We start from the raw sequence: 24379 nt of genomic DNA, 5'->3' as shown, positions 1-24379 counted from the left end.
CTTTCCTCATTTTTGGGAGCTACGCTCTGCCCTAATCCAGTTTTCTAGTCCTTTTCTCAACTCTGATACCACCTTCCCAGACAATATTTTTAGTCCATCTGCATGTTAGCATCCCAGCCCAAATTTACTAAGTCATGGACTCCTTGCAACATACTTAAAATAGCCCTTCGATCTTCTTCCCATTTGAAGACCCCTAATTTCATTGGTTCTATTTCTCTTTTGGGTTCCTGTTTATTAAACTACTTGTCCTTCTTTATATCTTACTGTCTTACAGCCACCAAGCTGCAGATGCTACTATGATTCCATGCTGAATTCCCTGGGCAGATGACCTCATCAAGGTGTTCTGAAGTCTCACCTCTCCAGAGCCTAACTCATTAGGGAAAGACAGAAACAGGCTTGGGGTATGAATCGACTTGCCAATATCTATTTCCAGTAGAGAAGCAGTTACAGAAGCCAGACCTTGCACCTTTTGTACCCCATAAAGAATTTTGGCCCAGATTCCCAGAGGGATAAAGAAAAGGGAATGGAGGGGATGGGACACAGAACTCTGGTGGTGGGAATGGTATGGCATTATAGCCCTGTTATCTTATAATATTTTCAGTTATTATTAAATCACTAATAAAAAAATTGGTTCAAAGACTCAAAGAAAACATGTCAGAAACTGCACCACAATGTGATCCAAAACTCTATCTAAATTAGTCTGTGCTTTATCTTGCGAACACAGGAGGGCACTCAAAGCCAACAATTAGTCTTATATATTAAAACTTAAGTTCTATAAGCAGAATTTAGTATTGGAAATTTTAATATATACATGCTATTCTATTAATGATTCACAAATATTTAAATATATTTTTGCTTAAATCCATATATCACTTTATATATGCTAGACACTGTAAAAACTATTAACGTATTTTTCCACTTTACTTCCCAAAGAATTACTACAGGACATTTCTTTAAATAATAGGATATTTACTGCACTATTAGGAAGCATGAACTCATAATATGAAGAAAAAAAAATAACTCATCCTACTTTTTAATTCTAGACTTACACATCACTTTATCTAGAGGTTCTTCTATTAATGACCACTAGATGGCAGAAAACTATCAAATCAAGAGTAAGACTTTGTCCTCTTTAAGTATGTGTACCAATTTTTTGAGAGTGAGAATTATTAAATATCATTTAAAATTCATACACATGCACCAAAACAAATTTTTTTTGAGAAAAAGACAAAATCATTAGATGTAAAATAATCCATAGGCCTCATTAGCATAAATGACTGGTTTATCTCACATTAATAGTATAAATCAATGGAAACTTAACAATTTAGGTATACGAATAAAGTATCACTCTATTTTTTTTTGGATTTTTTTCCCATTTGATTTCTATTCCTTTATTTTCTTCTTTATAAACCTATAAGCTTATTGGCAATTTTTTTAGAGTCTAGTGTCTTAGCCACCCAGCCTGGCAATTTTTTTAGTAATTGAATATTACATTTTAAATTAAAATCTGTTTTCAAAAAAGATCCTTTAGTTCATTGATAATTAAATTTTAGTAGTAGTTATAAAGCCACAACAAATATCATCTCTTAAGTATTTAAATAAAGGATTTTAATGGGGAAATCATATATGTTTTAAAATGTTTCAAAAATACATTTCTTTATCTTAATTTTAGTGTATTTTGTGATATTATTAGTGACTTTAAGGTGATTTACAGTTTTAAGGCCTTAGGGTTTATCATTTGTATTCATGTAAGTATATATGACATCATTATGACATTATCATACCCAGGACCAAAGTTCTGTTCCCTTTACCCCATAATAGTCATAGATTATTATGAGACATAGTTTCAAGAGATAGTTTGGTCATTTTTAGCAGCATTCCATCGCCTTAACCACTCGGCCACCTTTGTCTGCTGATTGGTCATTTTTAAAGTTTGTTTGACTCAGTTATTTATATTTTACATAAGAGTGAAGTCCTCGAGTAGTGTTTTTCAACTCTTGACTTATTTCACTTGACTAAAGCACTCCCAGGTTCAGCTACTTTGTCCCAAATGACACAATCTTTTGTTCAATTGTAGAACAGTATTTCACCGAATCCCATTACTTCATTATCCAGTATAAAGGATATATATGTTTATGTTTATAGCATACTATCTACAATAGTCAAAGTATGGAAGCAACAGACTTCTGGGTAGAGCCTCTGTCTCTGTGGGTAGTCGATGAGCTTTCCAAAAGATTGTCTTCTATAGCACAGGGGCAGAGCTGTTAAATAACAGCAAATTCTGCTCTATTACTTTGTATTCAGACATCATAAAATTTAATAATGATCATGAGTTAAACTAATGATTTGTACTAAGATGTCCTAGTTTTCTATATATGTCTTATTGAAATCAGGTTATCTTTCTATAAGAATATATAAAGCAATTTCTGGATGGAAAATCAAGAATATTTTCCCCCACAATAATATACTCAGATACTACTTATAAGGTACAACTGATATAAAAATAGAAAGAAATACATAATGTCCTTGTTTATGGGGAATTCAGAATTAGTATGAGCTCCCATTTCCTTCTTCAGGACTGAATAATATACCCTGATTCCTTTCTATAAGCTACATGTGATCTGGTTCATAGTGATTTTTTAAAGGAACATGAAAGGAAGGAAAACTTGGCCCCTGTAAGTGCTTCACTATGACAAAATTGACTCTATTTCAAGTCAAACAGGATATAAATAAGGAAATCCGAAGACAAGAATCATAAAGATATTCACAAAAAAATAATGTGGATGTAGTCTTCTTTTTTAAACCCGGGAACAATAAATATTCTCGTATAAAAACCTATTTTTAACATTAATCCCTTTTCTAATTGGTTCCAGGTATTCCTTATATACAAATAAAGTTGGTCATGCCCCTGACTTTATGAAACTCATTCCTGGCTAGCCTCTTATCCTTACCCTAGTAAACTATGACACATAATGGGTATGTTTCTTTTTGAAGTCCTAGACTTCATTTATGGAGGAATTCAAATATGGCAGGGTTTTGATTGTCTTTTAGAAAAAGTTAGATTAAACTAGGTTGTTTTTCTCAAAATTACTAAAAGTTGTACAAACCTTTAGTTAGCCCAGTGTCATTTACCTTCTCATTACTTGTGTAAATGAATTAAAGAGCAAACATAATAAGAACATCGTAAGCGAAATCCTTGAGAGCCATGAAGCACAAAAGGCAAATTAGTAGAGAAAAAGGAAGTGAGAGATATACAAATGAGGAGAGCATGGCAACATTCCAGCTATGGCAAGTCTTTTTTTAAATCCACAATTTTCTAAGGAATTACTATGGCACTTTTCTGCACACAGTATATAGAGTTAAAATACATATTGCCTTAATGAATCCTATGTGCAAATCTTGACCTTCAAGAAGGTGAACTCACTAATATATAATTCAACATGCCATTTTCCAGGAAATTATAGGAAATTTCTTGTAATGCAAACACATTAGACTACAAAACACACCATTCAAGCTGCTCTACCTTGCTCTACCCTGCTCTACTTATATTTTCTTGATTAAGTTTTATAATTTTAGCAAACAAAACTTAAAGTGATTTAAAATTCTATTTGGCAAACAAAAGCCATGAATTTAGATTACTTAAATACTTCTTATATGATAATTTGATCCCATATATATTTATATATACAAATAATACATATGAATATGTAAGTATATGTGAGTACATATATGCACATACATTTAATACCAACAGTTTATGTCTGAACACATATTCATGAAACAATTCTTCTTTACAAAATTTAGCTAATTTAGACCTCAGAACAAACCTATAAGGTAATCATTTTAAACTTTCATTTTATAGGTGAAGAAACTGATGGTTAGAGATTTCAGTAACCTGGCCATATTCATATAATTTTTGTTTGTTTCTAACTTTAGTATTGACACTGGGGTTTGAACTCAAAAGAAGCTTATACTTTGAATTTCAAGCCTTTATTCTACAAGACATTTCTTCCTACCCTAAGATGAGACTAGTGGGGAAACAGAGAAGCAATAAAGCAGTAGCTTCCTAGAAGGCACGAGACAAAGTTGAACTTTGCCTACTTTACACTCAGTCTATTTGTTCTGTATCTAGACATATCTCTCATGATCTAAAAACAAAAACAAACAAACAAAAAAACCCCAACTTTTACTAAAGTTCTCAAGATTAAATGGTCCTATTAAATTCAGACTCTTATAAGATCCATGTTTATCCCTTAATGCCAAAAAGAAATACTGTTCTAATAAGTGGTATCTCAACATAGAAGTGCAGAATAGAAGATTCTACATAGTCTGATACATATGTATTAGTTCACAAATATTTATTGAGTCCCTGCTATGAATAAGAAGGCTTGATTTGTATCCTCAAGATGTTTACATGACTCTATAGATCTTATATGGATGTTTTGCAATTATTTGCAGTGATTTTGCAAAACATATTTTTTTAGTATGTATTTAATGAAACTGATAATTTTCATGAATATTCTTACTTCCTTTAGTCTAAAATGAGGATGAATAATAAGTAAATAAAATTAATAAAATTAAAATGAGGATGTTAGTTATTTATGACTGCCAAAGCACTGTCTAAAGCTAAGGAACTGTTTTAATAAATTAATATTGCTATATAAAATAATATTATATAATATTAAAAATGTTACAGTAAAACTATATTTCTATAGCTGTATAAAACAAAATCAATTAACAGAGACATCTCTTTGTAGTGCAATCTCATTTCTGTGAAACAGAATAACACTTTTAATTTAAGAGAAAGGTCTGGAAGGATATTAACCTAAATCCTTACAGTCATTATCTCTGAATGATGACAGTGTAGGGGATTTTTTATTCTGTGTGATTATCTATATTTCTTATTTTAATAATGTTCATGTAGTAAAAACTTCCAAAGCTTTAATTTAATAAAGATTAAATTCTGAAAATGAATGTGATCCTTGATTTTTTCTTTCTCAAATTTAGTTTCAGAAGGAAGGAGATAGTATATCCATTAAGAGAAAAAAATCAATTGCATGTATTTTCACAGGGCAAGAAAATAATGAGTGCTTGTTGGATGCAAATAATCATGATAGGAAAAGCAAGGACTTAGTTGATCTGGTTTTTGAAAAGAGCCAATTTAACTTTCATAGTTTCAGATCATTAAGGTCATCAGTTTTTACTGTAAGGTGATGTTCATAGAAACTGTGTTTCCTTATAAAAGTAAAGCAGAGGGGAGAAAGATTTGGAAGACTTTAGAACCACAAACAGCAGGGCACACATATTGATCCCAGTCCTAACAGTGCTGTAAATTAGGGTGGAAGCCAGGTGTTGGCACACCTAGGAGAGCACACAAATGATAGTTTTATAGAGTAGGGCAACCTCCTCAAACTGTGAGCTCAGAAAGATAAGGCTGAGTTCATAAGAGTGATGTGAGGTTTAAATTAAATATTATTCGTAAGTTCATAGGTGATGTGAGGTTTAAATTAAATACTGTATTATCGGTGCCAGTTGTCTCAACATATGATGACTATATACTGACTTATACAGTAAAGTATAAAGTATAAGTATAGCCTGTCACATTTTTCTTATTTGGAGATGGATTCTCTTAGCCATTTAATGAGTATTTGGTGAGCAAAGCTTTAAGCAATGTAAGAAAAGAAAAAATATATAGTTACTCTCTTCCTGGGACTCATGATCCAAAGGAAGAAACACACACACACACACAAAATAAACAATCATCAATATGTCTGAGCATGACAGCTAACATGCAGGTGGACTGCTATATTTTTGCCTTTAGGTTCCTGACTACTAAACAATTTGTTTTGCTTTATCTCTTAATGTTTTTTTCAGACACCAAGTTGCAGATACTACCATGATGCCAACCTGACTTCCCTGGACAGATGACCTCACCAGTGTACCTGGGACCCCCACATCTCCAAAGCCCTTCCCTACTAGAGAAAGAGACAGGCTGGGAATATGGACCGACCTGCCAATGCCCATGTTCAGCAGAGAAGCAATTACAGAAGCAAGACCTTCCAAGCCTTCTGCACCCCAAAATGATCCTGGGTCTATGTTCCCAGAGGGATAAACAATAGGAAAGCTTTCAAGGGAGGAGATGGGATACAGTACTCTGGTGGTGAAAATTGTGTGGAATTGTACCCCACTTATCCTATGGTCTTGTTGAAATTTTTAAAAATTTTATATATCAATCAATGACAAGGGACCAGGCGGTGGCACACCTAGTTAAGTGCTCAAATTACAGTGCGCAAGGACCAGGGACCTAGGTTCAAGTCCCTGGGTCCCACCTGTAGGGGGAAAACTTCACAAGTGATCAAGCAGAGCTGTGGGTGTCTCTCTGTCTCTCTCTCTCCCCTCTCCATTTATCTCTGTCTCTATCCAATAATAAATAAATTAATTAATATAAATAAATTAATAATAAAAATGAAAAAAAACAATTATTATGTGAGGGTAACTACTTCAAAACTTGGATACACAAAATATAGGAGAGCTGCACACAATACACAAGACTAAATGAGCATGGTTCATCTTGAATTAGATGGGTACTGTGCTTCTACAAATTCACAGACTTGTTCTTGGGGTAGGAGTAGACTTCATGGGATGTAGGTAGAGTCAGAGAGGGTTCCCCCTTGGGTACAATGGTCTATTTGAGTATTGAAGACTGAGGAGAATACAGCAGAGAAGAACATGCCATGGAGAGAATCAGAACGTATAAATGTAATCTGAAAGAACGTAGTCTTTTTAGTGGAACTCTAAGAGATTAGTAGTAGAGAAAGAAGCTAGTGGGGAGAAGAGTAAGTACTAGGAAGTACTGTATAAGACCTAAATACAGTAACAAATGTTTTGGATTTTATTCCAAAACAGAAGGGGAACCACCAAAAGATTTTATTTGAATATAACTGATATAAGAACATAAGAAAAAGAACAATCATATTTATTTAACTTTTATGTGTGGTATTGAATTTTAGAAACAAAGATTGTTAAATCTAGTTCCCTTTATAGTAATCAACTGCCTATTATTTTCTAAATAGGCTGTTACTAGTTTTTAATATTATGGGTAGAAGTATAGTTACAGTTTTTCACTCTGGGGAAATTTTCATTCAAAACTTAATGTCACATTAAATTCAGCTATTCATCATTATTGTCTTGTGATATTTTTCTTTGGAAAACAATCCCCAAAATATCACATTAAAACAATAAAGCATGCTATTGTAATGGCTAATCTTCAAAAGTAGATTATTAATGTTATAAATGACTAAAATTTCCCAACACGGTGGAAGTCAAATAACATCCAGTTAGAATGCTTTAAGTCCCCAAACCAAAGGCCACAGCAACTATATTTTTCATGAACAAGTACACCCTCAGAGTACATTAAAAAAAACATCCAGGGGCCGGGTGGTGGTGCACCTGGTTGAGCATACATGTTACAGTGCTCAAGGACCTGGAGTCAAACTCCAGTCCCCACCTGCAAGGTGAAAGTTTTGTGAGTGGTAAAGCAGGGCTGTAGGTGTATCTCTCTGTCTCTCTTCCTATCATCCCCTTCCCTCTCAACTTCTGGCTGTCTCTATCCACTAAATAAATAAAGATAAAAAATTAAACCTTTTAAAAAATCCATAGACATAACTGGCTGTGTCTAGACATTTTTAAAGGCTTTTGAGTGCTGAGCTAGACTCAAAAAACCTTCAAGGTACTTCCGAGGTTTTCTCTTGAAATTCTCTCCATAAGTGTGTCTGACAAAGACAAATTTCTTTACTTGGGGGAATGGCCCACTTTTAATTCATTAATAACTTAATGACTTGGTATATTGGGTTTCAATCTCTTCTAGACACTAGGTTCTTCTTTGGGAATACACAATTCACAGATGAATGCTTTAAAATCCAAGTCACATGTCAAGACTTATCTCCTAGGTTATCTTTTCATAGAGGTTTCCATCTGGCAACTAGAAGAGATGTCTCCAACTTTTGAACATCTTGACCTCTCAGTCATTCCTTCCTTATTTTTCTTACTATATGCAAAGTCTATAAAATTAATTTGGAGATGGATATGTGGTTTTCGCACTTTTACTGAATGTTTCTGAAAAGTCTTTTTTTTTTTTTTTTTTTTTTTTTTTACTGAATATAAGTATTTTAGTTCTGCAAATGGTATTTTCCATGAGGGGAAGAACAGGTGTTTTTTTTTTTCTTTCTTCTAATTGTCATTTTATGTATATTGTGTCTAAGAGAGAATTACACTAACCATTCAGTGCTGCAAAACTGATAGTCAAACTATCTCTAAAATTCTAACTTGTTAGAGCTTAATTATACCCAATTACCCCTGTTGTTAAAATTTTGTTGTTAAAATTTCGGAAGGCTCTTGCCGGGCAGGCTGGCTTCACGGGCAGGTAACAGAGACGTGGAGACAATGGCTGGGCAGGGAAGCTGTATTTTATTCAGGAACAACGATTCATAAACTAAGACAAACTAATCACCAAACAGAACTCTGCTGTCTCTTTGCGGCGGCGCAAGCACTCTCTCGAACTCTCGAACTCAGGAACCCTCTGAACTCTCTCACTCTGGAACTCTGGCGGGTTTCCTAGGGGCGGGGCCAAGCGGGCCGCGAAATTAACAGGACTGATCCAATTCTCTCGGTGGGGGAGAACTAGAACCCAATGTAAACCATACAACATACCCCAACATTGAATCTGTGAGAATTATATTTCAATACATACCTGCTTCATGAATCTCTTCTTTTCCAGTGTATGAAGAAAATACCTGCCTAGAGAATTTGTATTGTTGTTCTCGGAAATTATTTTGTAAGTAGTCCATCAACATCACATATCCAGACTGCTGCATTGTAAGAACTTCACAAAAAACAGCCAACTGAAAAGAAGAGAGTTTAACACATAATTTAACATATCTATTTCAAGGGCACGAGTAAGTACTTCAAAACAGACATTCTTTACTAAGGCTTGGGAAGCAATCTTTTTTGAATTGCTTCAGATTACTTCACTCTAGTTCACCTTCCAAGATTACCTGACTTTCAGAGATGCTAACTGTATCTTTAAAAACAATCCAGTCAACAGTGTCTGTGCAGGGAGGAGATGTCAAGGAGCCATTGTATGTGTAATACTTGTCAGTTGAGTTTGGCAGAAGGTTCAGCAATATGAACGGAGCTAATGCAGCCTGTTTACCTACAAAGTAATAACATACATCTCAGCTGAAATCCCAACAATGGATTTAGCCAGTCAAGGTTTTTATAGACAGTTTTATGTTTTAATATGCACTTACTTTGTATTGAAGTTTAAGAACATTTTAGATATATTTCAAAAAAGGAGATAAAAGTGACATACAACAGATTTTCTTACTTATAGTGCTGCATAATATATGATACTCATCTTTGTACCAGCTGGATGTTGGAGAATTTACCTTGCAAATGAAAAACACTCAGAAATCATGTAACCATCTTGGTAATCAGGAAAAATTATTTGATAAGATGAAATATTAGTTTGTGTAAAACAAAAATAATTTTTATTTATTTACTTATTTAAGTGGTTAGATACAGAAACTGAGAGAAAAAGGAAAGATAAAAAGGGGTGGGGTCAGGCAGTGGTGCACCTGGTTAAGTACACATAATACTATGTTCAAAGACCTGAACAAAGACCTAGGTTTGAGTCTCTGTTTCCCATCTGCATCAGTGGCTCACGAGTAGTGAAGTAGGTCTTCAGGTTTCTCTCTGTCTATATCCCTTTTTATCTCCCCCTCTCTTCTCACTTTCTCTCTGTCCTATTGAATAAAATGGAGAAAAGGGAAACATGGCCGCCAGGAGCAGTGGGTTTGTAGTGCTGGCACCAAGCACCAGTGATAATCCTGGAGGAAAAAAAAAAATCAAGTGTGGGAGAGAAAGACATCTGTAGCACTGCTTCACTGCTTGTGAAGCTTCCCCCTGCAAGTGGGGAAGGAGCTTAATCTGGGTCCTTAGGCATTCTAACATGTGTACTCAACCCAGTGTGCTGCCTCCCAGCCAAGAAACAGAAATTTATTCTGATAGATTATCTTCAAGATTTTTTACTGACCATAATATTTAAGGATGATTTAGCAAAGCTTCTTCCCAAGAGAGAAGGAATGAAGTAAAATAACATCATTATATTACCATTTTTATTTAGTGCTACACTGGAAATTGGCCACTGAAAGGAAAATACAAAGAAAAAAGCCATAATAAAGTCTAGACAGAAAAAAATGGTATTATCATAATTAGCAAACATTTTTGTACATGTGAAATACTGAAAATGATTTAGAGATTATTGGGATTAAAGACATTTGTTGAAATCAGTGAATACAGACTTGTGTCTTTCTTTACTCAGAATATTCAGAGCTTAAGTCTTTTTCTATACAAGCATCAAAAAACAGCAAATGAAAATTTTAAATATAAAGTAAATTCACATCACTTTACTGGGGAAATGTTACTTTACAGGTTATTTAAAACAAAATAACTTTTCAAAAATTAATTTTGCCATTAGCAGAGTTTTCACTACTATAGGCTGAACTCTTTTTTATTTTATTTTTTTCTACCAGAGCACTGCTCAGCTCTGGTTTATGGTGGTGCAGGGGATTGAATTTGGGATTTTGGAGCCTCAGACATGATAGTCTCTTTGAATAACCATTATGCTATCTACCCTCTAAGGCTGAACTTCTCAGATAGAAACACATACATGCACTCCACAACACAAAAGTCTTCCACATTGTGTTGGTGGCCAAGATCAAACCTGGATTGCATGCATAGTAGACCAGATGGCTTTTTCGGTGAGATATTTTGCTGGCCCAAATGAGGTAACTCTTAGTAGTGACCAAATATCAAATATTTAGCATAAATATAACAAATAATGTACAGAACATTCATCTTGAAAATCATAAAACTTTCTTTTTTAATTTATAATAATTTATTATTTATTTTTTTAAAATTTCTTTATTGGGGAATTAATGTTTTACATTCGACAGTAAATACTATAGTTGGTACATGCATAAAATTTCCCAGTTTTCCATATAACAATAAAACCACCACTAGGTTCTCTGTCATCCTTTTTGGACCTGTATTCTCCCCTCCACCCACCCCAGAGTCTTACTTTGGAGCAATATGCCAATTCCAGTTCAGGTTCTACTTGGAAAATCACAACAAAACTTTCTTCAGAGAATCAGAAAATACAGAAAGGTGGGAAATACCTTGTACTGGAAGATTCAGCATTGTGAAAGTGTTGCTTTGATTTATGGAGACAATGAAGTAGTACTGTAATATCAATTCTCTTCTAACTAGAATGTTGTCTTAAATGTGAATAAAGTAATAACAGTAATAATGTTTATAATGTTTGCAGGGGAAAGCATACAAATTTTTCTTCACAAGCTAGGATTTGTTTGAAGTTGTGAAATCTCACATGTGTTCACAGGTTATTCCCATGTTGGCAACAGTTTATAACATTCTACTAATCAGTGTGTTAATTGTATTAATTAAATGTATTCTAATCAAGTATATTAATAAAGTCATCATTAAGTCAGTAAAAGGCAAGTCAAAGAGTAGAAAACATGTTCAATATTTTATAAATGCAAAGGGTCACTAATAAATGTCAACATATGAGTATATATTACATAATTTTTATTCAGAATAATACATTTCTACGAGAGAATTGGAAGAGCTTTTCCACATAGTCCACTGGACTTAGAAACCTTGTTCAATACAATAATATTGATTTTGGTAAACAGCTCCATTTTTGTTTTTGTATCTTTTCAATAGTACTTAATGCAGTTTCTTTCCTTGGGGAATTTGCAAGATGTTGTGCTCTACAGCTTGTTCAGGACCTGTAACATTTGCCTGGTATGCGTTTTCTACTTAGTTTTATCTCAGCTTTTCTGTATTCTCACTTCTGTCTCTTGTTACACAGGTTGTGGAATCTCATTCACTCTGGATCTGGAAACTGTGGTTGTTTCTTCAACTATTATAATATTTTTCTCTTTGTTTCCCTTTTTGATTTCTCTTGGAGTCTTATCTACTGTTTCACTATTTATGTTAGTGTGTCCTTAGTTGGCTTTTCTCATTTTAGATTAACATGTGGACTAATGTTTTGAGGCCTTCCTATGGAATCTTCTTTGTTCCTGGTTTATCTGGTGTTTCCTGGGTTTTTATCCTGCTTCATTGGTAAGGGTGATTTTCTCTGTGTCCCTGTTCTGACTGGTGATCGTTTGGGGCTTTAGACAAGGGCACTGAGGTGAACCTGAAGAGATATTCTCCACTATGTGTTTGTCTCCTTACAGGATGTGTAATGTCTGACTCATGCTCCTACAGCAAAGCACTGAGAAAATCCTGCAGGGCACCTACAGAAATAGTCTAGCTGGGGAGTCCGGCGGTAGCGCAGCAGATTAGGCACATGTGGCACAAAGTGCAAGGAGAGTTGGAAAGATCCCAGTTCGAGCCCCCTGCTCCCCACCTGCAGGGGAGTTGCTTCACAGGTGGTGAAACAGGTCTACAGGTGTCTATCTTTCTCTCCCCCTCTGTCTTCCCCTCCTTTCTCCATTTCTCTCTGTCCTATCCAACAACGACAATAACAATAACTACCACAACAATAATAATAATAAAAAACAAGGGCAACCAAAGAGAAAATAAATAAATATATTAAAAAAAAAGAAATAGTCTGGCTGAAGTAACATTGCATTGGAGACTTGGTAAAAGCATATAGGTACCCATTTGCAAAGAATGGAGAGGCAATTTTCAAATTATGGGAAACATGACTTCAGCCTATGAGCTTCTACAGTGGTGTACTAATCAGAAGGGGCAGCTACTACAGTCAAGGCTAAACCCCAGAACCTACTAGAGGAAGATATAGTGGTGATGGTCCTTCAAAGGTCACAGAGCTTCTCCTTGCTGCTGTGGTTCAGTCTGGTTTGTAGATGTTGATTTGGCTGCAAGTTCTGAATACAGGCCCATACAAAGTGGGGATTGGCTGCTAGAAAGTCCAGGAAAGCCAATAAAAGCATGCCACATTTCTACATTTCCCTATAGAAGCAACACCTTGTAGGGCTTTACCCTTATCTATTGTTCACATGTGATGCAAGGTTGCCTATGAGTTATTGGGTCTGTTTCAGGCCACTGAACCTAATTACAATAAGTTGTGTTCATAGGGTGGCTGGCTAGCTCAGCCACAGAGAACAGTGTTTATGGGAGGCCAGAAGGGGGCAGATAATTGATTTCAAAAGAGCAGAATCTAGCCACAAGAATTTGCCCCTCTTCAAAAGCTGCCTGATTCTCCAGCACTTCAGAGTTCACAATCACCTTTGTGAAAACTGGAGGCTGGCAGGTAGATGCTCACCAAGTCTAGTTACAGGAAGAGACATATTTAGATAGTTATCTGATACACTAGTCACCTCTGATGGAGTGGTGAACCCCACAGCCAGATTTCAGAAACAGAAGGAGGCAGAATTTCCCAAGTGAATCTGTTCTCCAAAAAGTTCAACTGATCAATTTGGAGAAGAAAACTGATCACTTCTTTCATAGCATATGCTAGCTCTCTCTCTTATCCCAAGAAGTGCAGACCTACTTCCCTGATATTTAGTTCTGTTTGAGTTGTGGACAGTTCTAAAAAGGAATGGAACAGTCTCCAGGTGGGCTCAGTGGATCATCCATCCAATGTTTCCTCCTCCAACCCCTAAGCTCACTGGTAGACACCTACTGATAGGGAAATGCTCCCTGTAGAGGATGTGCAGGAGGTGTTGCAGTCTCAGCAGTGGATATCAAAGTTTGTCGGGAAATTGTGAGGATATGGTTGAGCTTGGCAGGGCTTGATTTGAGGGGACATCCATCCTGTCAGTCTCTCTCTCTCTCTCTCTCTCTCTCTCTCTCTCTCTCTCTCTCTCTACTGAGAGGTCAAGCAAGGACAGACACAACCCCAAGGTTTGCCTCATCTTATCAGACTCCCTGCCTCACAAAGCACCCTGTATTCCTGATACTATGGCCTGCTCCTTTATTATCTACATAATCATTGTTTTGCCTGAAAGATCCCCACCCATTCCATTCCTTTGATCTATCTTCTTTCTACCCTCAAGACCCTCCCTACCTGCAGGGTATTATTAATCCTACCAGTTAAAACCCTCACAACAGTTGCTAAGGAAGTTCCTACCTTTCCCAGCCCTTTTTGCCTTTCTCCGCCCCTTTCCAAACCATGTCAAGCTACTTCCATTTCTGACTTGCCACTTCCAGGTCCGACTCTTAAAAGTCTTAGTTCTCTGATCAATAAAGAATCAAATCACTTTGCCTCCACGATCTCTGTTCCTGAGTTATCTCTCTCTGAGTGAGTAACAGCCCAGGCTAGCTCCGGTCGCATTCTCTCCAACCCTGAGAATACGCACCTGGGAAGAGGCACCCCCACACTAGCCCGACAAAAGTTTGCCTCTGGAATGTGTCCATGTGTGTGAGTGTGTGAGTGTGTGTGTGTGTGTGTGTGTGTGTGTGTGTGTGTATCTTTTGATCTATTTTAGCAGGTTTGTGCAATCTGAGAGCTCTAGGTTCTGTGAGACCACTGCAGAAGGGTTTAGGGGAAGCTGCCATTAACATGTGTTTCTGAGGCCACCCATCTTGAACTCCTGTAAGCCAATTCCACTTGACTAAGTGGAGATTTTATTTGTCCTACAACCTGCATTCCTCAAGCTAGAGTCCTGGGAGTTGGGAGGACTCTCCAACCAACCCTCACCTTCTGATGATACCAGTGCGAAGATTACTGGGAGCATTAAGCTGTCTCTCCTTCACAGAATGAGGTAACATTAGTCTGAGGCCCTAGGTAAGGCCCAGGAGGTAGTAGTTTCAAATTAGGAACTAATCTGCCCTGCATTCAGGGAAGCTGTGCTCAGATTTACAGATGTATCCCCAAACTGGAAAGGAGGACAAATTCAGTTGCCTCTATCTTTCAGCACAGCACTGTGGCAATGATTTTCCAAGTCTATTTGGTATGTCCTGGAGCCAGAGACTGAATCAGTCAATCTGCATATCTGAGCCTCAAGACAAAGCTATTGATCTACACAAATAGACGTTTTAGATAACAAAGTATGCTGGTTCAGCAGCAAGGGACTTTCCAACACAACTTGTCTGGAAATTTTTGATCATGTACAAGAGACAAGGAAGTTGGGTTGATCATAGGCTTTCTGCTTTAATTTCAAGGTAAATACATTGAACATGATCAACCACAACATCCAGGTCAGGAGGACAATGTTTGCTACTTTCAGCACAGCTCCCTTGAGCCTTGTATCTGTACCCATCTAAGACTATGAAGTCCTGTTTACCAAAAGGGCCTAAGATCCAGCACATTTGAAGAAAGCTCCACCCACATCAACCTGTACCAGAGTTAGAAAACCAAGCCACTACCCCAAAAAAGCCCCACCCCTTTCCAGCAAAGACACCACCATCCCCTACTTTGATGGGTGTGTGTGTGTGTGCTGTTTTATTTTGGTATTTGCTTTCTGTCCCTGTTATTTTTTTTTCTTTATTGGGGTATTAATGTTTTACAGTCAACAGTAAACACAGTAGTTTGTACATGCATAACATTTCTCAGTTTTCCACATAACAATACAGCCCCCACTAGGTCCTCTGCCACCCTTTTCTAGGACCTGTACTCTCTCCCCACCCACCCCAGAGTCTTCTACTTTGGTGCATTACACCATGTCCCTGTTATTTTTTTTTTCATATTTTTTTCTGGGTTTGTGAATCTGTTATTTATATGTGTGTTTCATTAGTGTGAATATGGGATGCATTGGATCGACCTTCTCGTGGTGCATCCCGTGAGTACCCATTCATTGGGGAAACTGACGATCCTTCCTAGCCGACTGAATCCACATGGATCCCAGTCACTTTCAAAGCCAGCAACAAGCAGCTCCTGACAGCTTTCAACCTGACCTGTTGACTGGCTATGGAAGAAGGGCAAACGCTAGAAGAAGAAGAAGTGTGAATATGTAATTTATATATGTTTATTTGGATATTTATATAAGGAAATAGCTTGTGCCAGGTTTGCATCACCCTCTTGATATGAAAGCTGCACAGAATGAAATTTTGCCTTTAGTCAAGAGAAATTGAAACATTTATCAAGAATCTTCCTAACAATAAAAGTTGAGGACCAGATGGTTTACAAATGAATTCCACAAAATCTTCAAGGAAGAGTTGACACCTGCACTTTTGAACTCTTCTAAAATATAGAGGACACAAGAATACTCTCTTCTACCTTCTATGAAGCTAACATTATCCTGATACCAAAAGCAGACAAGGACACGACAACAGCAACAAAGAAAACTACATACCAATATCTTTGATGAACATACATGCTAAAATAGAGAACAAAATTATAGCTGACCAGATGTAATAGTATATTAAAAAGATTGTACATCACAACCAAATGGGATTTGTCCCAGGGATGCAATGCTGGTTGGTTCAATATACATAAATCAATAAATATGATCCTCCACATCAATAAAAGCAAGACCAAAAACCACAATTGTCTCAGTAGATGAAGAGAAATCTTTTGACAAAATTCAACATTTATGATCAAAACACTATAAAAATGTTTATAGATGGAAAATTCCTCAACCTAGTGGAGTCCATATATAGCAAACCTATAATCAACAGAATACTCAATGGTGAGAAGCCAAAAGCAATCTCCCTCAGATCAGGTACTAGATAGGGCTGCCCACTATCATCATTAATATTCAACATAGTGTTAAAAGTTCTTGCCATAGCAATCAGGCAGGAGCAAGGAAGTAAAGGTATACAAATTGAAAGAGAAGAAGTCAAATTCTCACTGTGTGCAGATGACATGGTAGTACATATAGATAAACCTAAAGAATCCAGTAGGGAGCTCCTGGAAATTATCGGGCAGTATAGTAAGGTGAGGCTACAAAATTAACATACAAAAGCGAGTATTGTTTATTTATACAAATACTAAGTCAGAAGAAGAAGAAATCCAGAAATCAGTTTCACTCAGTACAATAGGAAAACCAATAAAATACCTAGAAATAAGCCTAACAAAAGAAGTGAAAGACTTGTATACTGAAAATTATGTCACTATTCAAGGAAATTGAAAAAGATACAAAGAAGTGGAAATATATTCCATGTTCATGGATTAGAAGAATTAACATCATCAAAACAAATATCCTACCCAGAGCCACATACAGATTTAGTGAAATCCCCATCGAGGTCCCACTAAAAGAATAGAACATAAACTATAAAACTTTATCTGGAAACAGAAAACACATAGGAACTCCAAAACAAGTGTGAGTAAAAAGAATAGAACTGAAGGCTTCACACTCCCAGATGTCAAACTATATTTTAGGGCTATTGCAATAAAAAATGCCTGGTAGTGGAACAAAAATAAAGTGACCAGTGGAACAGAATAAGGAGTCCAGAAATAAACCATGCCTATGGACATTTAATTTTTGGCAAGGGGGCCAAAACTGTTAAATGGAGAAAGGAAAATCTTCAATAAATGGTGCTGGGAAAAGTAGGTTGAAACATACAGAAGAATGAAACTGAACCACTACATTTCACCAGAAACAAAAGTAAGCTACAAATGGGCTTGGCTATTAGACCAGGAGCTATAAAAATGCTTAGAGGAAAATATTAGAAGAACTTTTTTTTTCCATCTAAATTTTATAGCCATCTTCAATGAAACAAATACAACTGCAAGGAAGCTTAAAACAAAAATAAACCAACGGGACTACCACAATAAGAAAGCTTCTACATAGCAAAAGAAACTACCACCCAAACAAGGAGACTCCTTACAGAGTGGGAGAAGATCTCTACATGCCATAGATCAGACAAAAGGTTAATAACCAAAAAACAAAACAAAACAATGAATTCGCCAAACTGAGGAAAGGAAAATAACCCCATTAAAAAATGGGGAGGGTATGTGAACAGAATATTCACCAAAGAAAAGATCAGAAAGGCTGAGAAACACATGAAAAAATGCTTCAAGTCATTGATCGTCACAGAAATGTAAATAAAGACAATAATGATATACCACTTCACCCCTGTAAGAATGTTATACATCAGAAACCAGAGCTAAACAATCAGAAACAGAACTAATGCTGGAGAGGTTGTGGGGGCTAAGGAACTCTCCTGCACTGCTGATTGGAATGTGAATTGGTCCAACCCCTGTGGAGAGCAGTCCTGAAAACTCTCAGAAGGCTAGAAATGGACTTACCCTATGACACTACAGTTTCTCTCCTGGGGAATATCACCTAAGGAATCAAATAGACCCCCAAAGATCTATGTATATCTGTGTCCGTAGAAACACAATTTGGAATAGCCAAAACTGGAAGCAACCCAAGTGTTCAACAACAGATGAGTGACTAAGAAAGTTGTGTTATATATACACAATGGAATACTACTCAGATATTAAAAATCGTGAATTATGGGGCTGGGCGTTAGTGCAGCGGGTTAAGTGTACAAAGTGCAAGGACTGACTTAAACATCCCAGTTCAAGCCCTCGGCTCCCCACCTGCAGGGTAAGGGGGTGGTCACTTCACAAGCGGTGAAGCAGATCTACAGGTGTCTTTCTCTCCCCGTCTGTTTTCCCTCCTCTCTCGATTTCTCTCTGTCCTATCCAACAACAACAGCTATGATAAACAACACGGGCAACAAAAGGGAAAAAAAAAAATAGCCTCTAGGAGCAGTGGATTGGTAGTGCAGTGATAACCCTGAAGGAAAAAAAAAAGAATTCGTGAATTCACCTTCCTCACCTCATCTTGGAGGAGCTTGAAGGAATCATGGTAAGTGAGATAAACCAGGAAGAGAAGGGTGAATATGGTATGATCTCACTCATAGAACAGAAGTTCAGAAATAAGAACAGAAAGGAAAACACAAAGCAGAACTTGGACTCGGTTTGGTGTATTGCACCAGTGTAAAACACTCAGTGTGTGTGTGTGTGTGTGTGTGTGTGTGTGTGTGTGTGTCTTGTTGAGGGGGGCGGGGGGGACTTTCAAGTCCTGGTGCAGGATGGTGGAGGAGGACCTAGGTGGGGTGGGGGGGTGGAAAACTGACAAATTTTACACATGTACCAAAAACTGTATTTACTGTTGATTGAAACCATTAATTACACAATAACTTAAAAAAATAAAATTATATTTGAAAAAAGAATACCTACATTAGAGAATTCTAGAAGTATAAAACCAGTACACTGTTTTGTCACAAATGCTACAAAATTTTGTCTGTAATCTTTGTGTGTGTGTGTGTGTGCGTGTGTGCATATGTATTCCTTCATTTTTCTCCTTCCTTCCTTGCTTCTTTCTTTCCTTCCTTCCTTCCTTCCTTCCTTCCTTCCTTCCTTCCTTCCTTCCTTCATTGCCCTTTCTCCCTATTTTCCTTTGCTTCCTTCCTGTTTTCTACAAGATGATCTAAAGGGACCCCCCCAAAAGAAATCCACAGGTAAGAGCATTCAAGACTTAAATAAATAATGATATTGAAATATCTTAAGTCAAAATAACATTTTCAGGGAGGTTATTTTGTAACAACAGTGGTTTTGATGATGCACTCTTAGTAACTTCTAGGTAGCAGACAAAAACAAAACAAAATGAAACAAAGAAAAAACAACTTTTGTCAGAGAACATGAGAAAAGTTGTTCTTACACCCACATTAACAACCTGTAGGGGTCCCCAGAATTAACTGAAGTAATATGTAAACGGTGCCAGTATCATATTTACAAAACCCAGGAATAATAAGTGTAGCATCACTTTCATTGTCTCCACAACCTGGTAAAAGCATGGGAGAAAGTCAACTCATATTTTATGCAATTACAATTCTAGCAATTTACACTAGCTGTTGTATTTCATTTTGGATAAAATCTACTTTCTGATCATATAAGGGAGATATTAAGCATGTCTTTAGACACTCCATACGGAATTATGCAATCTAAGTGAATGGTGGGAGATAACAATTTCCTATTGTCTTTGACTTCAACTTTCAAACAAAATAATAATAAAATAGAAATGAAAGCTACACTGCAGGTGTATACCTAACTTCTGGAAAGTTTGGTCAACTTGATTCTCACAGTGGACAAGTGAATCAAGCCTAGTTCAGTTTTTTGTTTTAAAAATGGACTTTTGCTTGTGAGTTCAGATTTTGCAGTTTCTCCAAAGGAGTAATCTTTTATCATTCAGGGTCAGAATGGTGCCCAACATATGGGTTCACAGTAAAGATAAAATAGCAATGATAGTTTTCTGTGTATTGCCAAGGTTGAGAAAAGCATTTCCCATGACAAATCACAGAATCCATGTGATAGCAGACAGAACCATATCAGAGCACACTGCATCTTGGTTTATATAAACATTTATCTTTCTCCAAAAAACTGATTTTGCCATAATGTTAAATCAAAGAATTTATCAACAAAATATCAGGGAATGCATACTTAAAAGTCTGGATATCTTGTGACTTAGCTAGAAGATACAAAGCAGCAAGAGAAGTAAAGAGACAGCTCCATTAAAAAAAAAGCTTCTTTTTCCTCTTTAATAGTGATATTAAAAAAAATTCCACCAGGATTATCATTGTGGTTTGGTTCCTGAACTAAAAATCTGTCACTTTGGTGACAACTTTATTTTTCCTTTAAAAAAATTATTACATAGAGAAAGAGAGAATATGAGAGGAAAGGAGGCAGATGGAGCTGGGTGGTGGTGCACCTGGTTGGGCGCACATGTTGCTATGTGCAAGAACCAGAGCTCGAATTCCCAGTCCCCACTTGCAAGGGGAAAACCATGTGAGTGGTGAAGCAGTATTACAGGTGTCTCTCAATCTCTCTCCCTTCTCTAGTATCTCTTTCCCTCTCGATTTCTGGCTGTCTCTATCCAATAAATAAAGATTTTAAAAAAATGACTGACTTTAAAATAAAAAGGAGGAGGCATGTGCGTACACACACACACACACACACACACACACACACACACACCACACAGAGAGAGAGAGACAGAGAGAGAGAGAGACCTGCATCTCTGCTTTGCCATTTATGAAACTTCTCCATGGTGGGTGGGGACCAGGGGCTTAAACCCGAGTCCTTGCACATATTCATATGTGCATTCAACTTGGTGTACCACTCTCTGGTCCCTAGAGTAAGAGATTTTTGTAACACTCTCATATACCTCTAAAGCAGAAATTTGAAAAAAGGATATTTCTCTACAAATCTTACCAAAACGACTAACACTCTCGATTCCATCAATAATTGCCTTATAATCCAAATTGTCTTCTATTCCAATCTGTTAAAAAATAATGAATGACATTCTAAGCAAGGATAAAATAGTTGCTTAAGGAAAAATGAACTTAGTTTTAAATATTTAAAAGCAATGTCCTTCAAATGCATGCTTTTTGCCAAAGCAAGGTAAAGGTAAATATACATATATATATGACGATAACTAAAAATTTTCAACCAGGGATATAACATTAAAGTTATATTATTAAAAAGGTGTATTATTCACAGTTATTGGTATATCACTATTTGAATCTACAAATACGTTAAATTACACATGAATGTTTGCTTCATCTAGAAGTAATATGTGAAATTAATTAGAAAAAGAAAACGCTTTAGAACATCTCCATGAAAGGGAGTTCTCTTTGAAAATGACTACTTGTGAGCACTTCTATTTGCTAGAAAGTAAGTCTTCATATTTTATAAAAGAACTTCATACGATCAACAAAATCATTTAGTTGAAATCTGTATATAATGTTTACCTCAAATAGAATGGATAAAGTTCTTAACTTCCCTTTTCCTCTGACTGCTTCATCAAAACTTGAAAAGTGGTCTGCATCAAAGCAGTAGATTTGCATCTATAAATATAGCAACATTAGTTTTGCAATATATAAATACAAAAGTCAACAGAGACTTAAGAAATATTTCACTAATTTTATAATTCTACCTGAAAATATCTGTAACCTGTATGAGCATATATTATAAATATTTTCCAATTATTTTTATTAATTCCATTGTATAGTTGCAGCATTTCCCAGCATTCAATCAAGACAGAAATACCTGTTTAGAAGCATTTCTAGAACTGAAATTACTACTCTGAGATTCCCAGAGGACATTGAAGTAGTAATTTAGCAGAGTAATTATCAAGTGTAACACAATTACTGAATATTAAGAATCTTCCAAATAGGATTTCATTCTTTCTAGAGTTACACAATTTATTTATTTACTTATTTTTATGATGCTGAGGTATAGATTTGAAGTTGTATCTTACTGTGATTAACAATAGAACTTGCATGGGCTCTTAGCTTCTACTTAAACAATTCTGAATTTTAAGACCTGTATTTAGACAGTCTCTCCTGCTGAAAACTATTACTTGTTAATTTTTACCTCAGTCAACATATTTGTACATATAAGCCTCAATTCTTGCTTAAATTTGACACTACTCAAATCATGAGTTTGAAAATCAGGTCACTCAACTAGTTTTAAGCAAAATATTAAAGGAACAGCAGAAAGCCTTTACAAACATTAAACTGTGTTTAGGGATTTAGTTCGAGGAAGAGTGGGTGGGGAGCAGAAGAATGCAGGAGTCCCTTCCTTGGATGGTCACTCAGGATTTCAGAGAAGGATTTCTTTTTTTTTTTTTTTTTTTTTTTTTAAATTTTTATTTATTTATTTATTCCCTTTTGTTGCCCTTGTTTTATTGTTGTAGTTATTATTGTTGTTGTTGTTGGATAGGACAGAGAGAAATGGAGAGAGGAGGGGAAGACAGAGAGGAGGAGAGAAAGATAGACACCTGCAGACCTGCTTCACCGCCTGTGAAGCGACTCCCCTGCAGGTGGGGCAGAGAAGGATTTCTAAGATGACCTCTAAAGTTTGAAGTGTTTAAAAGCTAAAGGGTAAAAAGGCGGAAGAGATAAATATGTTGAAGTCGGAGGAAACAGTTTGGTAAATGTCTGTAAGCAAGGAAGTATGTGAAATAAGGGCATGGAAACAAGTCTGTTTTGATTTCAGCTAAGTGTGTGTTAAAGAAATGGAGAGAGAGGAGGCTGGAGAGTGGGTAGGGACCACTTATGGCAGGGATGTAGGTCAGTCTTCAGCAGTCTGGTCTTGTGGACAAGTAACGAGAAGTTACTATTGAATTTCAACAAAATGGGATGGGAAAGGCACAGGGCTGAAGGAAGAAGGCAGAGTGGGAGAAGGGAGAGACTGAAACTGGAAAATCAGAGGCTATTTCAGGGACATTTACTAATCGAAGAGAGAAGATAAGTGGACTGAACTTCTAATCTGACCTCCTCCACATTAGGGTAGAACTGAAAAAACTTGTTGGGATATAAGTAAGTAGAATAATAATAATAATAAACAAACAAACATGTCAAGGTTGTCTCTCAGTTTCCTTCCATGCAACAACAAACAGTACCTCCAAGGGACAAGTCAAGGGGGCTTTGAATAAGGAAAACCTGAAGTTCACAGCAGAATTTGTATTGTTTAATATGGTTGCTCAGGAATTGTATTGTATTGTTTTTGCACTTTCCTGGATTCCGTTTTCATTTTCACCAGTTAACAGTGAAAGTGCTGATCTTTCAGAAATGAGATGTTATTTAATGACTTAATTATTTTTTTAAACAAAGTTTGATAAATGTTATTCAATGATAACCTAGATCATGATTTTATATATATGTTTATGCAGTCTTAAATTTCAGTGTGTTTGTTTTTAAAATATTTATCCAATATTTTACCTGTAGCATCGTTTCATTGCTCAAGTATGACCCCTGCTGAAACTTGAACCCAAGTCTAGTTCATGGTAATATGTGTGCTCAACGAAGTGCACCAGCATCTAGACCTGCAATGTATTTCTACATATGAAATGTTAATTAGTCCTGGAGCTCAAAAAAGTAGAGTATATCCCTTATCCTGCATGAGACTTTGTGTTGGACCTCCTATGCACCAACTACATGGGCATTATCTACCAAGGGAGATCCATGGATGGTGGAGTAGTGCTTTGGTAGTCCATTCCACTATCATTCCTTCTCTCTCTTTTATCTCTCTTCCTCTCTATGAGTGTATAATTTTAAAAAGTTGGACTGTAGAGGCTTCTCAACAGAATCACTCATGTGTGAGGTCCTCCATTCATTCCCTAATGTTACATAAGAATAATGCCCGATTTTTATCACAAAGAACTACTTTGGATTATAAACGCTGTAGCTCAGTTGCTTTGAGCACCACTTCTGAAACTTTACCACTGAGATGGCAGTCACTGGTGAAAGTTATTACTGAGATTGATTTCCACTAAAATTTGGAGATTTTAAAGGAGCAAAAAATGAGGAGGGTTTCATTTTGTGTGACTGTATAAGGACTTAATTCTTTTAGTGAGTGTGATGAGTTGTGTGC

The 24379-nt window shown here is 36.3% G+C and overlaps 1 protein-coding gene across 1 annotated transcript in view; it reads right to left on the bottom strand.

The window, feature by feature from the left end:
- Positions 1 to 24379, bottom strand: part of PTPRZ1 (protein tyrosine phosphatase receptor type Z1) — a 220877-nt gene that overhangs the window by 67663 nt on the left and 128835 nt on the right. Inside the window, exons 5-8 of the mRNA XM_060195756.1 lie at positions 21754 to 21849; positions 21215 to 21281; positions 9054 to 9211; positions 8750 to 8900 (exon numbers count right to left, since the gene is read on the bottom strand). Of these exons, the coding sequence (XP_060051739.1) occupies positions 8750 to 8900; positions 9054 to 9211; positions 21215 to 21281; positions 21754 to 21849 (472 nt within the window). The remainder of the gene's footprint in view (positions 1 to 8749; positions 8901 to 9053; positions 9212 to 21214; positions 21282 to 21753; positions 21850 to 24379) is intronic.

The sequence above is a fragment of the Erinaceus europaeus genome, chromosome 8 (genome assembly GCF_950295315.1).
Source record: "Erinaceus europaeus chromosome 8, mEriEur2.1, whole genome shotgun sequence".
Lineage (NCBI taxonomy): Eukaryota > Metazoa > Chordata > Mammalia > Eulipotyphla > Erinaceidae > Erinaceus > Erinaceus europaeus.
The sequence above is the reverse complement of the archived record's forward strand: the minus strand, read 5'-3'. Positions and strand labels throughout refer to the sequence as shown.